Genomic DNA, 22,886 nt, shown 5'->3' on the forward strand with positions numbered 1-22,886 from the left:
GCAGATGCTGGAGATCAGAGCTGAAAATGTGTTGCTGGAAAAGGGCAGCAGGTCAGGCAGCATCCAAGGAACAGGAGATTCGACGTTTCGGGCATAAGCCCTTCTTCGGGATTCCTGAAAAAGGGCTCATGCCCGAAACGTCGAATCTCCTGTTCCTTGGATGCTGCCTGACCTGCTGCGCTTTTCCAGCAACACATTTTCAACTTTTGGATGCAGAACTGGCTCAAAGGTAGAAGACAGCGAGTGGTGGTGGAGGGTTATTTTTCAGACTGGAGGCCTGTGACCAGTGGAGTGCCACAAGGATCGGTGCTGGGTCCACTACTTTTTGTCATTTACATAAATGATTTGGATATGAGCATAAGAGGTACAGTTAGTAAGTTTGCTGATGACACCAAAATTGGAGGTGTAGTGGACAGCGAAGAGGGTTACCTCAGATTACAACAGGATCTGGACCAGATGGGTTGAGAAGTGGCAGATGGAGTTTAATTCAGATAAATGCGAGGTGCTGCATTTTGGGAAATCAAATCTTAGCAGAATTAATAGACTTAAGGTCCTAGAGAGTGTTGCTGAACAAAGAGACCTTGGAATGCATGTCCATAGCTCCTCGAAAGTGGAGTTACAGGTAGATAGGATAGTGAAGAAGGCGTTTGATATGCTTTCCTTTATTGGTCAGAGTATTGAGTACAGGAGTTGGGAGGTCATGTTGCAGCTGCACAGGACATTGGTTAGGCCACTGTTGGAATATTGCATGCAATTCTGGTCTCCTTCCTATCAGAAAGATGTTGTGAAACTTGAAAGGGTTCAGAAAAGATTTACAAGGATGTTGCCAGGGTTGGATAATCTGAACTACAGGAAGAGGCTGAACAGGCTGGGGCTATTTTCCCTGGAGCGTCGGAGACTGAGGGGTGACCTTATAGAGGTTTACAAAATTATGAGGGGCATGGATAGGATAAATAGACAAAGTCTTTTCCCTGGGGTGGGGGAGTCTAGAGCTAGAGGGCATCGGTTTAGGGTGAGAGGGGAAAGATATAAAAGAGACCTAAGAGGGTGGTACGTGAATGGAATGAGCTGCCAGAGGATGTGGTGGAGGCTGGTACAATTGCAACATTTATGAGGCATTTGGATGGGTATATGAATAGGAAGGGTTTGGAGAGATATGGGCCAGGTGCTGGCAGATGGGACTAGAATTGGGTTGGGATATCTGGTCAGCATGGACGGGTTGGACCGAAGGGTCTGTTTCCCTGCTGTACATCTCTATGACTCTATAATGCTCTGGAGACATAAATTCTAATCTCATCTTGGCAGCTGGGGAATATAAGTTCAATTAATTAGTAAATTTGGAATTACAAACAAGTATCTATCATACTATCGCAAAATCCATCTGGCTCATTGATATCTTACAGGGAAGTAAACCTGCTGCCCTGATCTGGTCTATTGTTGACTCTAAAGTGCTTCTTTCATTGGCCTAGTAAGCTGCTCAATTGTATATAGGTGCATCAAGTCACCACAAAAAAAATTAAACTGGCCAGACGGCTCAGCATGAGGTGTTGGAGCTTTTGATAGACTTAAAAGTAGACAACTCCCCAGGTCCAATGAGTTATATTCCAGGCTGCTATGAGAGGTGAGGGAAGAAATTATAGGGGCTCTGACCCAAATTTTTAATTCCTTTCCGGCCACTGGGGAAGTGCTAGAAGACTGAAGGACAGCTAATATGGTTCCACTTTTCAAGAAGGGTGTTATGGATAAACCAGGGAATTACAGACCTGCGAGTTTCACATCAGCAGTTGAGAAACAATCAGAGAACATTTTGAAGGACAGGATTAATCTCTACCTGGAGAGAGAAGGTTTCACCTAGACTCGAAATGTTAGCTCGCTCTCACTCTACAGATGCTGCCTGACCAATGAGATTTCCAGCATTTTTTTTTGTTTTCAGTATAGACTCCAGCCTCTGCAGTAATTTACTCCTGCATTGTGTATGATCAGGGATAGTCAGGTTTGCGATGCAGAGTGATGCCAACAATATGTGTTCAATTCCCGCACTGGTAGAGGTTACCATGAGGGACTCTCCTTCTCAACCTCTCCCCTTGCCTGAGGTATGGTGTACCTCAGCTTAAACCGCCACCAGTCATTTCTTTCTAATGAGAAAGCAGCCCTATGATAACTTCACCTTTATACAGGAATGATATGATTGCACTGGAGAGGATGGAGAGGAGATTCATTAGGATGGAGCAGTTTAGCATTGAAGAGAAGCTGGCCCGGCTCAGGTTTTTCTTCTTTAGAGCAGAGAAAGCTGAGGGGGGACCTGATAGAGGCATGTAAGATTAAGATTCGCATTGACAGGGTGAATAGAAAGCAGACGTTTCCCTCTAGTTGAAGGGATAATAAAAATAAGGCATACTTTTAAGGTGAAGGGCAAGAAGTTTGGAGGGGATTTGAGGAAGATGGTAGAGATCTCAAATGTATTGCCTGGAAAAATAGTTGAGGCAGGAAACCTTACAACGTTTAAAAAGTACTTCAATGAGCAATTGCAATGTCACAACATTCAAGACTACGGGTCAAGAGCTGGAAAGTGGGATTTGTGCAGAAAAGGCGGCACAAATTTAATAAATTGAAAGGCCTCTTCTATGCTGTATGACTCTATGGCGTTGGCAACAGAATCAACAAAGACACATCCTATCAAGTATATTGATGTTCCTTTGTCAATTGCTAGCTCAAAGTCTTGGAGCTCCCTTCCAAACCACACAGAGCGTACCTATGTCCTGCAGCAGTTCTAGAAGGCAGCTCAAGAGAAATTAGGTAAGGATGACATCTCACCACAACCCGTAAACAAATATGGTTGCCAAGTGCAGGAGTTTTTATTGTGAAATCCAAAATATTACAAGACTCAATTTGCTACAAAATACTGCAGAACTCTATATAGTATACAGACTGGTTACCTTTAATATTGTGCTAACAGATCTCCACATTACCTTAAACATTGTGTTAATAGATCTTCGGGATCCATTGCGAACATCGTGAGCATGGAACAACTGTTGTGAAAAAACCTGCAAAACGGAAGATCCTGAAATTAATATCAAGTGAAATGACTGCACAAGGTGAATTGGCAAAATCTCAAGGCATTTCAGAATAAGTATTACACTCAACACTCTGAGGTACAGAGATTTCAGGCACACCTTATAGCCAGACAGAAATAATCAAAGGACCATTTTCATGGCTTTGCTTGTTAACTAATAGTTAAGTGGCTAATTTCTGGTGGTAGTGTGTGGGTTATTGAGTCTCTTGGGCTGTAAAATAATATACAATAAGATGAAAGAACTGCAATCAAATCTCTCCTGTGGCAAACCTGATAAGTTGACTTGACATATTGCAGGGCACTATTGAACACTAAGCAGCGCAATCCATAGGGCTAGTATTCTAATTACAGAGATGACAGTGACATTCCAGGAGTATCTCCATAGTGCAAAAGCAGCAAGGTCCATAAAAAGCTATTGGGGACATACTGACCTTGGCCTTAAGAGATAATAGAAGGGTATGGGAAACCATCAGCTCACAGAATTAAATGAAATGGCTCATATAGAGAAAAGAAAGAATATACTGTACATTGTATATAAAACAATTTCTGTGGATTTCTTAGTATTCTTTCTCTCTTCAGTTCAGTGATATAATTCCTCCACTAAAAATTGAAAATTGAATCCAACTACCCCATTGATGTTGGATTTTGGGAGATGGTCAAAGGAGAGGGAACAAAGAATGGAGATGGACAAAGCTGGCAGGATAGACAGGTCACTGACATGGTGTCCTGAAAAATACTACTATTCAGTTGACAGTCACTTGGTTAATAATCCACAGAGAAGAGAGTAAATACTCTGGAACATAGGTTCAAATTACAGCACACCAGTTGGTGGAATTTAAATTAAAATAATAATCAGAGACATCCAGCAATTTCCATGTAACAACTGATCATTGCTGAAAACCCATCTGGCCCACTTGTAGAAGGAATTCTGCCTCTTTAATGGTCTGGCCTACTGGTGCTTCCAGACCCACAGCAATATGGTTGACTCTCAAATGCCCTAGCAAGTCACTCAGCTGCATTAACCACTAGCAAGGAAAATATAAATGACACTGGATGGACCACCTGGCATTGACCTAGGCACTAGAAGCAACAATGAGCAAACAGCCCTGTCAATCCTGCAATGTCCTCCTGACTAATATATGGGGACTAGTAGCAAAATTAGGAGAGATGTCTCACAGATTAGTCAAGCAACAGCCTGACATAGTCATACTCACGGAACCATACTTTACAGACAATGTCCCGGCCACCACCATCACCATTTCGTTACATGTCCTGTCCCAACAGAAGCCAGGGTGGTGGTACCATGCTATACAGTCAGGACAGAGTTGCACAGGGACTCCTCAACATGGCATCAAGTCAAACATGGGCAAAGAAACCTCCTGCTGTTTACCACCTATCATCCCCCTATGGTGATGAATCATTCTGAACCACACTTGGAGGAAGCATTGAAGATGGCAAGAGCACAAAATGTACTCTGGGTGGAGGATTTCAATGTCCACCACCAACAATGGCTCAGTAGCAGCACTACTGATTGAGTTGGTCAGATCTTAAAGGACATTGATGCTAAACTGGCTCCGTGGCAAGTGGTGAGGGAACCAACAAGAGGGGAAAACATACTTGATCTCATCCTTGCCAATCTGCCAGCTGCAGATGGATCTGTCTATGACACTGTCAGTAAAAGTGACCACCGCACAATTGTTGTGAAGACAAAGTCCTTCCTTCATATTGAGAATATCCTCCATCATACTATGTGGCACCATCACTGTCTAAATGAGACAGACTTCAAACAGATCTAGCAACTGATGACTGGGAATCAACGAGGTGGTGTGGGCCATCAACAGCAGCAGAATTGTTTTCCAGCACAATCTGCAACCTCATGGCCCAGCATATCCCCCACTCAACCGTTACCATCAAACCAAGGTATGAACCCTGGTTCAATGGAGAATGCAGGAGGGCATGCCAGGAGCAGCATCAGGCATCCCTAAAAATGAGATGTCAACCTGGTGAAGCTACAAAATAAAAGGCAACATATGCATCAAACGTTTAAATAGCAAGTGATAGATACAGCTACGTAATCTCACAACCAACAGATTAGATCTAAGCTTGCAGTGCTACCACAGTTTGTGAATGGTGGTGGACACTTAAACAACTCATTGGAGGAGGAACCTCCACAAATGTTGCCACTCTCAATGATAGGGAAACCCAGTACATCAGGGCAAAAGATACAGCTGAAGCATTTGCAACAATCTTCAGCCAGAAGTGCCAAGTGGATGATCCACCGAGGCCACCTCCAGAGGTTCCAGCATCACAGATTCCAACCCCCAGTCAATGTGATTCACTCCATTTGACATCAAGAAAAGGCTGAAGGCACTGGATATTGCAAATGTTTGGGACCCTGATAACATCCCAGCAATAGTACTGAAGACTTGGAGTTCCAGAACATGCAGCTCCCTTAGCCAATCGATGACAGGACAACCACATTTGTCTGACAAAAGGCATCTGGATGAGTATATGAATAGGAAGGGTTTAGAGGGATATGGGCCAAGTGCTGGCAAATGGGACTAGATTAGGTTGGGATAGCTGGTCAGCATGGACAAGAAGGACCGATGGGTTTGTTTCCGTGTTGTACATCTCTATGACTCTATAACGTGGAAAACAGCCCAGGTATTTCCTGTACACAAATTATAGAGCAAATCCAACCTATGCAATTTCTGCCCTGTCAGCCTACTCTCGATCATCAGTAAAGTGATGGAAGGTGTCATCAATAGTGCTATCAAGCAGCACCTGCTCAGCAATAACCCACTCAGATTTGAGTTCTACCTGACCCATCAACTTCTGATCTCATTACAGCCTTGGGTCAACAATGGACAAAAGAGCTGAATCCCAGAGGTGAGGCGAGAGTGACTGCCTTTGACATCAAGACCACATTTTACTAAGTGTGGCATGAAGGAGCACTTATAAAAGTGCTCAATGTTTATGTCACTGTGAATCAGGGGGAAACGTTCAGTTGTTTGGAATCATACCAGGCAAAAAGGGAAGCTGGCTTTGCTTGTTGGAGGTCACAAATGCAGCAGTCCACTCAAAGACAAAGCTCACGAGAGAGTTGACACTAATCAAATAGATACAGTTTCAGTGGATCAGGCAACCCTCAGGATGAGGAAAGTAACCATGGACCTTGGTGTAGTGACATAGTTGGAGTTGGGAGTGTGTTGCTGGAAAAGCACAGCTGGTCAGGCAGCATCCGAGGAGCAGGAAAATCAACGTTTTGGGGCGGAGCCCTTCATCAGGAATGACACTCCTGATCTCATCTCATTCCTGATCAGGAATCTCATTCCTGTTGAAGGGCTCTGGCCTGAAACGCCGATTTTCATGCTCCTCGGATGCTGCCTGACTGCTGTGCTTTTCCAGCAACATACTCTCAACTCTGATCTTCAGCATCTGCAGACCTCACTGTCTCCCAGTTGACATAGTCAGAGCCAGGTGACTACAGGGCACCCAAAACTCTACTTTAAGAGTGTCTCAGTGTGTGACATGAAGTGCCTCAAGTGTTGAATATAAGAGCTGAAAGTCACTAACTGACAAAAGAGACAGCTGGCATGCACCCCAAAACCAACAACAGCAGCAACAGCAACTTGACTACAAAGTGAACATCAAAAACAACAGTCTACAATGCTTTTGGCAGAGAACTGTTTGTCAAGAGCTAGCCTTAATAATCATCTGCAATGGTAAATCAAATGAAGGCCACTCCCTTTTCCAAAATAAATGATCAAAGATCAAACAATGCTAACAACCTTATTCTTAAATCATCTGTGGGCTATGGGCTGTCACTGTATTCAAAATGCCATATGTGATACATAATAACAACCCTTGTACATCAAAATAGCATGCTATTTGAGAAGTATTTCTGACAGCCAATTCAACATTCCTTTTCTAAACGGCATAACATTGTGTAAAAATCGTGTTGTTATGCACAAACTTTGAACAAGATAATAATGCAACTGCAATGTGAATTATATTTGAGTGAGCACCTAGCAGCTGACATTGATCAGTAAGAAAGATTTTAAAATACAATTTAGTAAAATCAGCCTGCAGAACACTCTCATTAACATTCGCTACGGTAGTCAGAATTCCAAATTCCAAGTAGCACAGCCTTCAATAATCATTTATTGCTCAGGCAAAAAGATTCATTTGCATCTTACGAGGTCAGCATTCAAAGGTTAGAAGAAAGAATCTTCTCTGCTTGGTTCAAAGTACAGTCCTTTTCCCGTGGTCATGTCTAGAGGAGAACACTAGCAGTGAAGCTTCAATACAAAAGGGAACTAGAGTGAAGGTTTCAACATTTAAACCTACAATACGTTTTCTAAAACTGTATCATTGTTTGGATAGTCTTGAATATTAGTGATTCCGTCAAGGTAAGAAAATTAAAGAAATGTTTGCTCTAAAAGCAATGAAAAGTGTGTTGCTGTGCAAGGGATCGTCTGTCAGAGAAATGGTCCTTGGTTCTCAGTAATTGTTCAGATTTGTGTGTAAAGACATTATGAGATTTGTGTGGAATTTTTTAAGTTGTTTCTCTGATACACATACAATGTACAATGGCAGAGGCTTTGATCAGTGTGTTACAATCTGCTCCTTTCCTGACAATTGCTGAGTTAGGCTGCTTGGACTGTTCTCTCCTAACTCAGTCCGAGTTGTTACTCATGTTTGAGCACCGAATGAAACCGGAGTCTGCCCTGTCCAATGTGTACACATAGATGCCCATAAGGAGCCGCCAGACCGCTTCAAATGATTCCAAACTCTATCAGAATTTCTTTTTGTTGATGTATTTACTGTGCTTTTAAAAAAACAAGCCAGTACTTTCCTTCATCCATTTCTTTGCTCTTCAGCGACTCTTGGCCAACCTGTCCCACCCAGCACCAATTCTTAGCTGTATTAGTGAATTTGGAATACTTATTTTTTAAAAAGGTAAGATTCTGTCCCTGTAATACTGCCTCTGTAATTCAGTCCCTGTAATACAGTCCCTGTAATACTGCCCCTGTAATACTGCCCCTGTAATACAGCCCCTGTAATACAGCCCCTGTAATTCAGTCCCTGTAATACAGTCCCTGTAATACTGCCCCTGTAATACTGCCCCTGTAATACTGCCCCTGTAACTCAGTCCCTGTAATTCAGTCCCTATAATACAGTCCCTGTAGTACTGCCCCTGTAATACAGTCTCTGTAATACTGCCCCTGTAATTCAGTCCCAGTAACACAGTCCCTGTAGTACTGCCCCTGTAATACAGTCTCTGTAATACTGCCCCTGTAATTCAGTCCGTGTAATACTTCCCCTGTAATTCAGTCCCTGTAATACTGCCCCTGTAATTCAGTCCCTGTAATTCAGTCCCTGTAATACAGCCCCTGTAATTCAGTCCCTGTAATACTGCCCCTGTAATTCAGTCCCTGTAATTCAGTCCCTGTAATACAGCCCCTGTAATTCAGTCCCTGTAATTCAGTCCCTGTAATACAGTTCCTGTAATACAGTTCCTGTAATACAGCCCCTGTAATTTAGTCCCTGTAATACTTCCCCTGTAATTCAGTCCCTGTAATACAGTTCCTGTAATACTGCCCCTGTAATACAGTCCCTGTAATACTGCCCCTGTAATTCTGCCACTGTAATACTGTCCCTGTAAAGCTGCTCCTGTAATACTGTTCCTGTAATACTGTCCCTGTAATTCTGTCCCTCTAATACAGTCCCTGTAATACTGTTCCTGTAATACTGTCCCTGTAATACTGCCCCTGTAATTCAGTCCCTGTAACACAGTCCCTGTAACACAGTCCCTGTAATTCTGTCCCTGTAATGCTGCTCCTGTAATACAGTCCCTGTAATACTGTTCCTGTAATTCTGTCCCTGTAATATTGACCCTGTAACACAGTCCCTGTAACACAGTCCCATAATACAGTCCCTGTAATTCTGTCCCTGTAATTCTGCCCCTGTAATACTGTCCCTGTAATACTGCCCCTGTAATTCTGCCCCTGTAATTCTGCCCCTGTAATTCTGTCCCTGTAATATTGTCCCTGTAATTCTGTCCCTATAATACTGTCCCTGTAATATTGTCCCTATAATATTGTCCCTGTAATTCTGTCTCTGTAATTCTGCCCCTGTAATACTGTCCCTGTAATACTGCCCCTGTAATTCTGTCCCTGTAATACTGTCCCTGTAATACTGCCCCTGTAATACTGCCCCTGTAATACAGTTCCTGTAATACAGTCCCTGTAACACAGTCCCTGTAATATTGTCCCTGTAACACAGTCCCGTAATAGTCCCTGTAATTCTGTCCCTGTAATACTGTCCCTGTAATATTGTCCCTGTAATTCTGCCCCTGTAGTACTGTCCTTGTAATTCTGTCTCTATAATACTGCCCCTGTAATTTTGTTCCTGTAGTGCCGTCCCTGCAATGCCATCCCTGTAATACTGTCCCTGACGGACACAATGGCAAAGCAGTTTCTTTTTCACCCACAGATAAAAAGGAGCCCAAGAATTGGAAATGGAAATATATGTATATATAAACTGTGAAACTGTACAAGCCCATCAGCATGTCAGAGTGAACAAATGGGGTCATGTTTGTTACAATCATCCTTTTTTCTCCTTTAAATGCTCATGAATTTTCTTCCAATTTTTGTTCTCTTCTCAACTTATATTCCGGCAGACGTATGCTCAGTGATAGTTTGTGTGAGACAGGGAAAGGGTGTTTATCCTCTTTTAGAACATCATGAACTATGCTAATGATTTACAGAATAGAGAAAAAAGTAAAAGTTAAACTGAAGAAGAGAACAATGTTTCAAAGTCCACGTCAATGAAGGATCAGTTATGTGCTGCCTACACTGACTACTGAATGTATTACAGTGTAACTTGTTAAATACAGACAGCAATTAAATATTTAATTTCATCATGGGAAACCTTCCCTCATTTTATATTCCATTTATCATTAACTGATAGAAAACATATACATTTAAATTCTGCTGGTGAAGTTGTCAAGTTTAAAACTGCAAAGGTAGATTAGCTAATCTCAACTTTAGTAACTGTAAGCCCCTAATTGCCAGCAAAGTGATGAGAAGAGTTGTTAACAGTGCTATCAAGCAACATCTGCAAAGTATTAACTTGCTCACTGACAGGGCCACTTGGCTCTCCATCACATTACAGCCTTAGTCCAAACATGGACAAAAGAGCAGAATTCCATAAGTGAATGACTGCTCTTCACTTCAATGCTTTAGTCAACTATGACATCAAGGAGACCTAGCAAAACTGGAATCCATGGGAATCAAGGTGATAACTCTCTGCTATGGCTTGGTGGTGCTGATGTTGGATTGGAGTGGACAAAGTTAAAAACCACACAACATCAGTTTATAGTTCAACAGGTTTATTTGGTAGCACTAGCTTTCAGAGCCCCACTCCTTCATCTCCAACCACAAGGGATGAATGCAGATTTCTCCAGCTTTCTCATTTCCCCTCTCCCCACTTACCTCAGTCCCAACCCTCGGACTCAGCACCACCTTCTTGACCTGCAATCTTCTTCCCGACCTCTCCGCCCCCACCCCCTCTCCAGCCTATCACCCTCAGCTTAACCTCCTATCACATTCCCAGCACCACTCCCCCAAGTTCCTCCTCCCTACCTTTTATCTTAGCCTGCTTGGCACAGCTTCCTCATTCCTGAAGAAGGGCTTATGCCCGAAACGTTGATTCTCCTGCTCCTTGGATGCTGCCTGACCTGCTGCGCTTTTCCAGCAACACATTTTTCAGCTCTGATCTCCAGCATCTGCAGTCCTCACTTTCTCCAGGACGTCATTCCAGAGTTTCTCAGAGAAGATTTTTTTAATCAATCAGTTCAGAAGTTGTATTACACATCTCTGGAGTAGGTGGTAGTTGAACAGAGGCCTCCCGGCTCGGACACAGGGATATCACAACTGCAACACAGGGCCAGAATTCCTCAGGATAGGCATTTTCTAATCAATCATGTATTATGAGACGTATCTGGAGCAGGCGGAACTTGAACCCAGGACTGCTTGCTCAGAGTTGGGGACTCCATCACTGCCCCTCAAAACAGTCTACTTCTGCAGGGTTTATTTTCTAAGCTACCTGTTCAAAGATGTTGGAGCATACCCTAGGAAAAGATGAGACTTTAATGCAAGCCTCTGGATAGAGACAATATCATTGTGCCACCACAGTTATAGCTCTACAAGGTCATACTTTTATAACAATGTCTTGAGAGGTGGCACGGTGGCTCAGTGGTTAGCACCGCTGCCTCACAGCACCAGGGACCCAGTTTCAATTCCCACCTTGGGTGGGTGACTATATGGAGTTTGCACATTCTCCCCGTGTCTGCATGGGTTTCCTCTGGGTGCTCCAGTTTCCTCCCACAATTCAAAGATGTACAGGCTGGATGAATTGGCCATGCTAAATTGCCGATAGTTTTAGGTGCATTAGTCAGGGGGAAGATAGGGTAGGGGAATGGGTCTGGGTGGGCTACTCTTTGGAGGGTTGGTGTGGAATTGTTGGGCCAAAGAGCATGTAGGGAATCTAATCTAATCTGTCCAATGACATAATTACACATGTGGAACTTGAACTGGGCCTCCTATCTCAGAGGAAGAGATGTGCGCCAATATGCCACAAGAGCCCCTAGTTCATCAAAGTAGTGTCCTATGGTCAGGAAAAACTGAGAACTGCAGATGCTGGAGAGTCAGAGTTGATCAAGTGTGGCACTGGAAAAGCACAGCAGGTCAGGCAGTTTCCGAGGAACGAGAGAGTCGATGTTTCAGGCAGGACCCTTCTTTAGGACACTAGTGTCCTAGGCTTAGCCACCTTCACTTGCGTCAATGACCTTCTATTCATCATAAAGTCAGAAGTGGGGATGTTTGCCAATGATTGCACAATTGTTCAGTGTTATTCATGACTCCTCAGATACTGAAGCAGTCCATGTTTAAATGATCAATTTAACAAGGTCAAAAATAAGATGAATGCATGATGATCAGTATCATTCATGACTTCTCAGATATTGAAGCAATCTACGTCCATATGCAGCAAGACCTGGACAATACCCAGGTTTACACTGCTGTACAATACAAATATTAGTTACTATTTGAATCCCAGGCAATGGTTATCTCCAACAAGAGAGAATCTATCATCCCTTGATGTTCAATGCCTATCATCATCACAGTTTCACCCCACTATCAACATCCCAGGAATTAACAGTAACTAGAAAATGAACTGGTCTGACCATATAAATACTGTAGCTTGAAGAGCAGGTCAGAGGCTAGGGGAATCTTACAGTGAGTAGCTCACCTCCTGACTCCCCAGAGCCAGTCCATCATCTATAAGACCCAAGTCAGTAGTGTGATGAATACACCCTACTTGCCCAATGAATGCAGTTTCTACAACACTCAAGAAGGTTGACACCTTCGAGAACAAAGCTGCCCATTTGACTGGCACCTCATTCTTAACATCCTCTGCATTCACCAATGTATAGTGGCTGAATGTGTGCCATTTACTGCAGTAACGCACCAACCCTCCTCTAACTGCACCTTCCAAACCCATGACCTCAACTGCCTAGAAGGACACGGGAAGCAGATACTTGGAAACACCACCAACTCTGCTAGTGACTCACCATGCTGACTTGGAAATAAATCTCTATTCCTTCACTGACACTAGGTCAAAATTCTGGAAGTCTATTGCCAATAGCACTAATGCAGACCCTATACCACATGGACTACAGCAGTACCAGACAAAGAGACCACCACCTTTTCCAGAGCAATAAAGGGTTGGCAATAAATGCTGGCCAAGCCAATGGCTCACATCCCTTTAACGAACAAAGAGCATCAGGCTTTCCTAACACAAGAATTTACAGATGATTAAGGAGGAAAGCATTTTCTTTGAAACACTATTGTTCAAAATGCCAATACAAAAGATCAGCACAGACTTTTAAAAGCACTCAACATGCAGAACGCTTCAACGGTCAGAATGTCCCAAGCATTCTTACTATGTAATCTACTAATCTGTATTAATTTTGTTGATTTCTTGTGGGAATTATCAATAATCCCAGGGCTACTCCTGATCGGTCAACATGCTGGAAAATGCTCATTACATACTTCTTTAATCTGCATAAGGAGGTTGTTGCACATTAATGAATGTAGCCTTTAGTTAAGATAGTTAAACTGCATTTTGATACCAACAGATCTGATTAATGTGGTTGTTAGTATAATTCTTAAAACTAGTAATTTTTCAGCAGGTGCTGTGGAATTGCAAAATGATATGTAACATTATATTCTGAGTTCTGCAATCATAGGTGGTTGAGTACGGTCAGTAGGTCTGCCTATTGTGAACAGTTGAAGAGATGCATTGTGTGAGGGACTTAGGAGTGCTTGTATATGAATCACTAAAAGTTAATTTGCAGGTGCAGCAGGTAATCAGGAAGGCAAACAGAATATTGGGTTTCATTGCTACAGGAATTGAATTTAAGAGCAGGGAGCAGCAATTGTACAAAGTGTTGGTGAGGCTACACCAGGAGTATTGTGCACAGTTCTGGTCTCCTTACTTGAGGGAGGGTATACTGACTTTGGAGGTGATGTTGAGGAGGTTCACCAAGTTGATTCCAGAGATGAGTGGTTTACCCTATGATGAGAGGTTGAGCTGCGTGGGACTGTACTTGCTCGAATTAGCACAATGAAAGGGAGTCTTTTGAAACATGTAATATTATCAAAGGTATAGATAAGATAGAGGCAGGCAAGTTGATTCCGCTGGTGGGTGAGACTAGGACTAGGGGACATGGCCTCGAGATTAGGGGGAGTAGATTTAGGACAGAGATGAGGAGGGACTTCTTTTCCCAAAGAATAATGAATCTATGGAATTGTCTGCAAGGAAGCAGTAGAAGCAGCTTCATTAAATATATTCAAGCGACAGTTGGATAGGTTTTTGCATGGTAGGGGAATTTAGAGTTATGGGGATAATGCAGGTAAGTGGAGGTGGGACAATGGATAGATCAGCCATGATCTTAATGAATGGCCGAGTAGGCTTGACGAGCCAAATGGCCTTCTCCTGCTTCTATTACTATAATAATATGAATTACATTGTGGGGTAAAGTATCTTCACAACTTGAGCAAGCTATTTTAAACTACAATACAGTGGTGACATGAGTGGTAGTTTTATCTAACAGGATGCTCTGCCTGTCACTCAAATGAGTAAAGTGACGTATGAATTCCAGTGATGATGTGACGCTAGGTACATGGGCTGTTCATCTCAACTATTGGCAGAATGTATTAAACAGGGAAGGTTAGCATTTGTTGTCCATCTTTAAGCTTCCCCTTTCTTGATCCGTTGCAATTCATCTGGTATAGCCCTCTGGTTTCCTCCCACAGTCCAAAACATGATGTTAGGGAGGGAGTTCCAAAGCAATGGTGATATACTTCTGGGTCAGGATAGTGAGTGGTGTGGAGGGGACTTTGTGAGTGATTCTGGTCCCATGTTTCTACTGCCTGGTCCTTCTGGGATGTAGAATGTTTTAGAAGGTAATACTGAAAAAGCTTAGTGAGGTGCTGCAATGCATCTTGTAAATTTGGCAAATACTGCTGCCACAACATTGGCGGTGAGTAAATGAACATTAAAGGTGATGGATGGCATAGTAAGACTGATAGTAATGAAACAGTTTGATTTCAAAAAAATGAATAGCATTTCAATTGAAAAGCCAATAAACAGCTGTTGATGCAAATATCCAATTAAAACCAGCATTAAGACTGCAAAGTACAGATAGTTGAACGATGTGGAACAAATGGAAAAATAATTTTTAAAAATGACCTTGCAACAAAACGTGAAGAAAAATGTGTAATCAAAAATATACTTGCATTTATATAGCATTTTTTGCAACCATACAATGTTCTAAAGCACAAAGTACTTTGCAGCTAATTAATTAGCTCCCATTGGCACAGTGGTTAGGACTGCTGGCTCACAACATCAGGGACCTGGGTTCAATTCCACCCTTGGGTGATTTTTCTCCCCTTGTCTCTGCTGGGTCTTCTGGTTTCCTCGTGCAGTCTAGGTGGATTAACCAAGCAGGCTTACAGGAATCTGGTGGAGGCAAGGATCTGGGTGGATGCTCTTCAGAGGGTTGGTGTAGACTCAATGGGCTGATTGGCCTCTATGTGTATTGTAGAGATTCTATGAATTATTTCAGAAGTGTAGTCACTGTCATAATGTCAAAAATGCAGCAACCAATTTGACATCACAATCTCCTAAAAATGTCAGTGAAAGAAATGACAAGATAAGGTTTTTAGTGAGGCCAATCAGATTAATTATTGACAATGGCAGTTGGATGAACTTCCGTGGTCTTGTTTGAAATAATGTAAGAAGGTCTAGTTTGGGAGCATCTGTCACCTCCACAGATGCTGTCAGATTTACTAAGTTTTTCCAGTGTTTTGTTTTCATTTCAAATCTCCAACATCTGCAGTATTTTGTTATTAATAAGATCTAGTTACTTGGTAGCAATCCACTTTGGATTGTCAGTCAGGCTCAAAGTGTGGCTCTCTCTTTATATTCATACTCAGGAGAGGGAAAGAATGTGTATGTGCACTATGCTGACTTCAACTCAACAAATATGTTAAAGCCATTTGCTGAATTATTTCTCAGGACAAATCCACAACTACTCAGTCAACCTATATATAAAGGAAGTTGTACGGCAGTTAAGTGTCATACAGCATTAATGGGCACATTCTCCTTCTCCATGGTAACAGTTTTTTAAAAAAATCTCTCTTGCGGGCATTGCTGGATGGGTTAGCGTTTCTTACCCATCCCAAGTTAACTTGAAGCAGCAGCGAGCTGCCTTCTTCAACTGGTCTACTCATTAACTAATCTGCACTCTCCTCTCAGTGTATAGATATTGACTTTACTACTTGAATTTGTATTCTTGTGAAAGATCCTGATCAACATTCCTCTAAGTTGCACAGCTACTTCAATATTTTCCACATTCTGATTGCACTGACTTCTGGTTTCAGACATTACTGCCATGCACAGACTCAGAGGTCTGCACACCAAAAAACATTCAGAGGGAACACTGGGTCCTGATGGGTGCAAGACAAAAAGCTTTGACAAAATGCATATTTTCTTTACTGCAGCAGTCAGTAAGATCTTTTATATTCACCCGAAAGAACTTCTTGGTTTAACATCTCATCCAGAAGGTGGTTTCTGGAATAGGACACAAAACACACAACTTTCTAAATAAAACCAGAAGAACTGCAGACACTGGATGCTTATTCAGTGTTCTGAAAAAGGGTCACCTGATACAAATTGTTAACTCTGATTTCCCTCCACAGATGCTGCCAGACCCGCTAAGCTTTTCCAGCAATTTCTGTTTTTGTTTCTGATACAACTTTTTAATTTGGGAGTAGAAGTGCTATTCGCTATGGACTAACTATGGCTAATTGTAGATTACTACACAACTTCGAACAACAGTGTAACCACTATTTGAGTAGAGATAGTAAGACTGTTTATTAATACCATGAACCAAAATAAAATGCTTCCAAGTTTCATCAATTATGCTTTTATATAAACTGAAAAAAGACATGCAGTATGGTCTTAAAAAATACAAATTAAGTATTAGAAGAACTTAGCTAATGCTTTGTGTTTGTGATTCCAGAGCATCCGGGAAGCATACAGAACAGAAGGACATCGTTTTGTTTGATTTATTGTTGTCACGTACCGAGATACAGTTAAACGTGTTGTTGTACACGCTATACAGGCAGATCGTACCATACAAAGTGCGTCAGGATAGAAGCACATTGATCCTGTGTTTTGACAGCCCTTGGTGGAGTAATCCAAAATTTTGATCTCTTCCCCTAACTGTTTAGATAATAAGGTACAGAAGCAGAATTAAGCCATTAAGCCCATCAAGACTGTGCCACCATTGGATCATGGCTGATATGTTCTCAACCCCATACTCCTGCCTTCTCCCTGTAACCCTTGATCCCCTTACTAATGAAGAACCTGTCTGTCCTAAGTGCACTCAATGACTTGGCCTCCACAGTCATCTGCAATAATGGGTTACACAGATTAACCACTGCTCTGATTGAAGAGTCTTCCTCATCTCAGTTCTAAAATGGGTCATTTCTTCATTCTGAGGCTGTACCTTTGGGTCCTAATTTATTGAAATAGTGGAATCATCTTCTCCACATCCACTCTATTCAGGCTTCTCAGTATTCTGTAAGTTTCAGTCAGAACTCCCCATCATCCTTCTCAACTCCATCCAGTACAGACGCAGAGTCCTCAACTGCTCCTCATATGACAAGCCCTTCATCTCCGGGATCATTCTTGCAAACCTCCTCTGGACCGTATCCAACACCAGCACATCCATCCTTAAATACGAGGCCCAAAGATCCTCACAACATTCCAAATGTGGTCTGCGAGAGCTTTGAATAGTGTCAAAAAGTACAGCAATGCTCATGTGTTCTAACCTTCTTGAAATGAATACTAACATTGCATTTCCCTTCTTAATCAGTAACTGAACCTGCATGTTAACTTTAAGAGAATTCTTAACCAGAACTTCCAAGGCCCTCTGTGCTTCAGATTTTGGAAACCTTTCCCATTTAGAAAATAGTCTACATCTCTATTCTTTCTGCCAAAATGCATAACCTCACACTTTTTCACACTGTATTCTATCTTCCACTTCTTTGTCCACTCTTCTAGCATGTCCAAGTACTTTTGCACCCTCCCTGTTTCCTCAACACTACCTGTCCCTCCATCTATCTTTGTGTTATCTGCAAACCTAGCAACAATGCCCTCAGTTCCTTTGTCCAGATCGTTAATACATAACATGAATAGTTGTGGTCCAACACTGATCCCTGTGGAACTCCACTAGTCATCAGCAACCATTCTGAAAAAGATCTCTTGATCCCCACCTTCTGCCTGTCAGGAAACCCTCTATCCATGCCAGTCTCTTGTACCTAACACCATGTACTCTCATCTTGCAGCCTTTTTTGTAGCACCTTGTCAAAGGCCTTATGGAAATCCAAATAGATCATGTCCATTAGCTCCTTTGTCAGCCATGTTTGCCTCATCCTCTCCTTAGTTTTTTTTCTTCCTCGGGATGAATTTCTGCTGTACCTCCTGAAGTACCCCCAGAAACTCCTGCGTTGCTGTTCAACTGTCTTCCCTGCTAAGCTCTCCTACTAATCATCTCTGGCCAGCTCCTCCCTCAGGTCTCTATAGTTACCTTCATTCAATTGTAATACAATTACATCCGATTCAAGCTTCTCCCTCTCAAACTGACATGGGTGAATTCTATCATATTATGGTCACTGCCTCCGAGAGATTCCATCATCCTACGTTCCCCAATTAGGTCCGCCTCAGTACACATCACCTGTTTGAATTACCCGTTCCCTAGTGGGCTCTACCACAAACTGCTCCAAAAGAAAATCGCAGACACACCACAAATTCCTTTTCTTGGAATTTGCAACCAACCTGATTTTCCCAGTCCACCTGCAGATTCAAATCTCCCATAATTGTAACTGTGCCTTTCTTATATACTCTGTTCTGTCTCCTGATTTATTTACTGCCCTACATCCTTGGATATTTAGTTCCCAGCCTTGATCCTCTTGCAGCCATGTCTCTATAACACCCACAAGATTGAACATGCCAATTTCACTTTGTGCTGCAAGCTTATTTATCTTGTTTCATACACATTTACTGCATGTATTTAAGATCAATACCCTCAGTGCTACAGTGACTGCCTCCTCCTCAGTTGTCCCCATTGCTGTTCCTGAAGTTAGATTCCTGACTCTTTCCATACTCTGTCCAATTACTTGTTCTGGAAACTTTAAAAACTTCTGCTGAGCCCTCTCCCTTTAAGTTTTCCCATAATTCCCAACTCTTCCCCCCACATTTAGTTTAAAATCCTATCCACACCTCACTCCAAACACGTATCTCTACTTCAATGGAAAACAAAATAGTCTCTAACTCAAGTAAACTGCAAGGCATGATGCGTATTTACTGATTCAGATTACCGGGCCCACCCAGGGATCAGGACCAGGCTGTACCATTCCCCTTGTAATCAAAGCCAGGTTGTACCACTTATCCTTTGATATGCAATGTGATTGTGGTGCTGCATGTTGCTAAATATATTTGAATTATTTATTTTTTATGCATTGATAGGATAAAGCAGCACTGGCTAGGCCAGCATTTATTGCTCACCCCTGTCCACAGGGTAACTGACAGTCAACCACATTGCTGTGGGTCTGGAGTCACATGTAGGCTAGACAAAGGAAGGATTGTAGTCAGGCAGGAGGCTGGAAGAACACAGCAAACCAGGCAGCATCAGGCTGACAAAGGTTGGCAGATTTCCTTCCCTAAAGGGTATTAGTGAACCAGATGGGTTTCTATAACAAATGACAGTGGTTGCCATGAGGTTAGTTTTCTCCCCTTTCAAATTTTTATTGAATTTGAATTTTACTATCTGCCATGGTGGGATTCAAACTCAGAACATTAGCCTCATGTTCTACTACTAATCCATTGACGTGACCACTACACTACCACTTCCCCCATGTAACTATGCTGAGGTTTCTGAAACCTTTGTTACTAGGAAAGAGACTCCACCAGGTTTCTATTTCTGAACTTGCCCTTGCTAAGGGCTGAATGCTGAGAATGACTACTTTCCTTCTTGTTGACACATAACTAAATAAATGTAAGGCACTATCCAGCTCTTACTGACAAACGATTTCTGTGAACCCATAAACTGTTTTGCAATATATCTCTGTCACTGTGTTGTTGAACTATTGACACATTTAAACTGTATTGTCTGATGTCATTTGAAACAAAACGTTCTGTTAACAATTTTTTAAAAGAAGTTCAATATTTTCTCTGTGCACAAACTAAAATAGGCTAATACAGAGTGTTTATTTTATTGAAGACCTTTCATTTCGTAACATTGGAGTAATATTACAATCCCCTCTGATCTTTAGTGCCTTTCTCCGTTTTTCCAGTATTACTGAATATTATTTCCTGATCCACTCAACACTGTGAGGAAATCGGGGCAGTGAAAGCTTTTATTAATGGATCAGCACCATATATATTATTGAAAAATTTATTTTATTTATCATATTCCAGTGTCACACTGCACACCCAAGCATAAATTGGCTATACTATCTATTACAGCTGAAAATGTGTTGCTGGTCAAAGCACAGCAGGCCAGGCAGCATCTCAGGAATAGGGAATTCGACGTTTCGAGCATAAGCCCTTCATCAGGAATGATGTGTCTAAAGAGGAAACACATACTATACTTACATAAAAATTAAATAATGACATGGTACTAGTGTTGGACTGGGGTAGTCAAAGTATAGGGGTTTAGATCAGAGTGGTGTTGGAAAAGCACAGCAGGTCAGGCAACATCCAAGGAGCAGGAAAATCGATGTTTTGGGCAAAAGCCCTTCATCAGAAATACAGCAGGAAGCCTCCAGGGTGGAAAAATAAATGGAGTGGGCTGGGGAGAAGGTAGCAAAGTGTACAATTGGTGAATGGGGGTGGGGATGGCAGTTATAGGTCAGAGAGGAGGGTGGGGGAAGGTAGCAAAGAGTATGATAGGTGAATGGGGGGGTGGGGATGGAGGTGATAGGTCAGAGGGGAGAGTGGAGCAGATATGTGGGAAGGGAAATTGGTAGGTAGGACAGGTCATGGGCACGGTGCTGAGCTGGAAGGTTGGAATTGAGGTAAGGGGGGGGGAGGGGAAATGAGGAAATTGGTGAAGTCCACATTGAGGCCCTGGGGTTAAAGTGTTCAAAGGCAGAAGATGAGGCGTTCTTCCTCCAGGCATCAGGTGGTGACGGAGCGGCGGTGGAGGAGGCCCAGGACCTGCATGTCCTCGGCAGAGTAGGAGGGGGAGTTGAAATGTTGGGCCATGGGGCGGTGGGGTTGATTGGCATGGGTGTCCCAGAGATGTTCCCTGAAGTGCTCTGCGAGGGGGCATCCAGTCTCCCCAATGTAGAGGAAACCGCATCAGGTGCAACGGATACAATGAATGACTTTGGTAGATGTGTAGGTGAAACCTTGATGGATATGGAAGGCTCCTTTGGGGCCTTGGATGGAGGTGAGGGAGGAGGTGTGGGCACAGGTTTTGCAATTCCTGCAGTGGCAGGGGAGGGTGCCAGGACAGGAGGGTGGTTTGTTGGGGGAGCATAGACAGAGTATAACCTGGTGTTGTGCAATTTTTAACTTTACAAGCACTGACAAATGAGCCAAGTTTCATTTTTACTGAGATCCCCAAATCTTTAGCTACCAATACTCTGCACGAATGTGAATATTCCAACGATAAACCACACAGAGCTGCACTGATCAAAAGTCCCAGACTGCATCCAGTTCAGTGCTCTAAACTGAGGAGGGAAATTGGCTGAAGTGTCTGACCAGAGCTGAAAATGTGTTGCTGGAAAAGCACAGCAGATCAGGCAGCATCCAAGGAGCAGGAGAATCGACATCCAGGCATGAGCCCTTCTAATTCCTGAAGAAGGGCTCATGTTGCCAAAAAAGTTGAATATCAATTTGCCATTGCTTCCAACAGATACAAACGGCAGATGAAACAGCGGGTGAGATTCCCAGTCAGACATTTCCAAAAGAAAGACCACTGAACTCTCCATCATCTTTATCCAAACCTTCTACAATGTGTATGTGAGGTGTGTTTTGACACACAGCAAGCCTGACTCCCTGAGTAAGCTATAGCCCACCACATCACCATGCAGAAACTCGTTTCAAACCTCACGGTAGCACAGATTTGAGCTCATCACTGCATGCAGCCGCGGTCAAACATTCTGCCACAAACTGACTTGTGTTTATACATCACTTATAGAAATTACTAAGGTGACTGCTGACTGTAGAGCCGTAGCTCACAGTGAGTGTTTTGGGAGGCTCGAAATCCATAACCAGATTCAGTTTTAATCAAAATCTGGAAGTCCCCGGCGCAATTCAACCATTTCCGGCCTTGGTGCAATGATTCCCATCCCCTGAGGCGCACACTCACCCTCAGCAAACCCGCTCCGGTTCTTGCTGTTGCTGCCGCCATTGCACTGAGTCCCACAAGCATACTAAACCGGCTCGAGTTTACCTCCAGCCCCGTCACAGCGCTGTAAAACAGGTTCCGCCTCCGCAAACAGGCTGAATAGTGCAGGAGGTACAGGAGCAACTTTGCAATGCAATGAAATATCAATAATGTATCCGGGGCACACACTCGGTGAATGAGCCGAATAGTTTTCTTCTGTGCCTTGATGATGTGGTAACTATAAAATAATTTGCTGTGCAGACATCCAGGAGGTTGAAGAACCCAGCAAGCCAGGCAGCATCGGGAGGTGGAAGTCAACGTTTCGGGTGTAACCCTTCTTCAGGATGCCCACATTGAAGAGATTCTCTGCCTCTTTCAGTCCTGAAGAAGGGTTACACCCGAAACGTTGACTTCTCAACCTTCTGATGCTGCCTGGCTTGCTGGGTTCTCCTAGCCTCCTTCTTGTCTACCTTGCATTCCAGCACCTGCAGTTTTTTGGTGTAACCAAATAATCAGTTGTTGCAGGCAGTGTGAAAAGGTAGACAACCAGGAAACTGGAAGCCAGGCAACATCAGGAGGTGAAGTCAACATTTCTTTCGGATTGGGTGTGAGGGTGAGGGGCAGTGGTAAGGCAGGGAATAGATGAACACAGGTGAAGGATGAATCTATAAATTCTGTGTCCCTATGAGCATGCCCCACCTGACGAAAGAGCAGTGCTCCAAAAGCTTGTACATCCAAATAAACCAATTGGACTATAACCTGGTGTTGTGTAATTTTTAA

At 42.9% G+C, this 22,886-nt stretch overlaps 1 protein-coding gene across 1 annotated transcript in view; it reads right to left on the reverse strand.

Moving 5' to 3' along the window:
* LOC132831521 (branched-chain-amino-acid aminotransferase, cytosolic-like) overlaps window positions 1-22,366 on the reverse strand; it is a 58,428-nt gene extending 36,062 nt beyond the window's left edge. Inside the window, exons 1-2 of the mRNA XM_060849717.1 lie at window positions 22,089-22,366; window positions 2,970-3,044 (exon numbers count right to left, since the gene is read on the reverse strand). Of these exons, the coding sequence (XP_060705700.1) occupies window positions 2,970-3,044; window positions 22,089-22,151 (138 nt within the window). The 5' untranslated portion in view covers window positions 22,152-22,366. The remainder of the gene's footprint in view (window positions 1-2,969; window positions 3,045-22,088) is intronic.
* Between the last annotated feature and the right edge of the window lie 520 nt (window positions 22,367-22,886).

This window comes from Hemiscyllium ocellatum, chromosome 33, assembly GCF_020745735.1.
Source record: "Hemiscyllium ocellatum isolate sHemOce1 chromosome 33, sHemOce1.pat.X.cur, whole genome shotgun sequence".
Classification (NCBI taxonomy): domain Eukaryota; kingdom Metazoa; phylum Chordata; class Chondrichthyes; order Orectolobiformes; family Hemiscylliidae; genus Hemiscyllium; species Hemiscyllium ocellatum.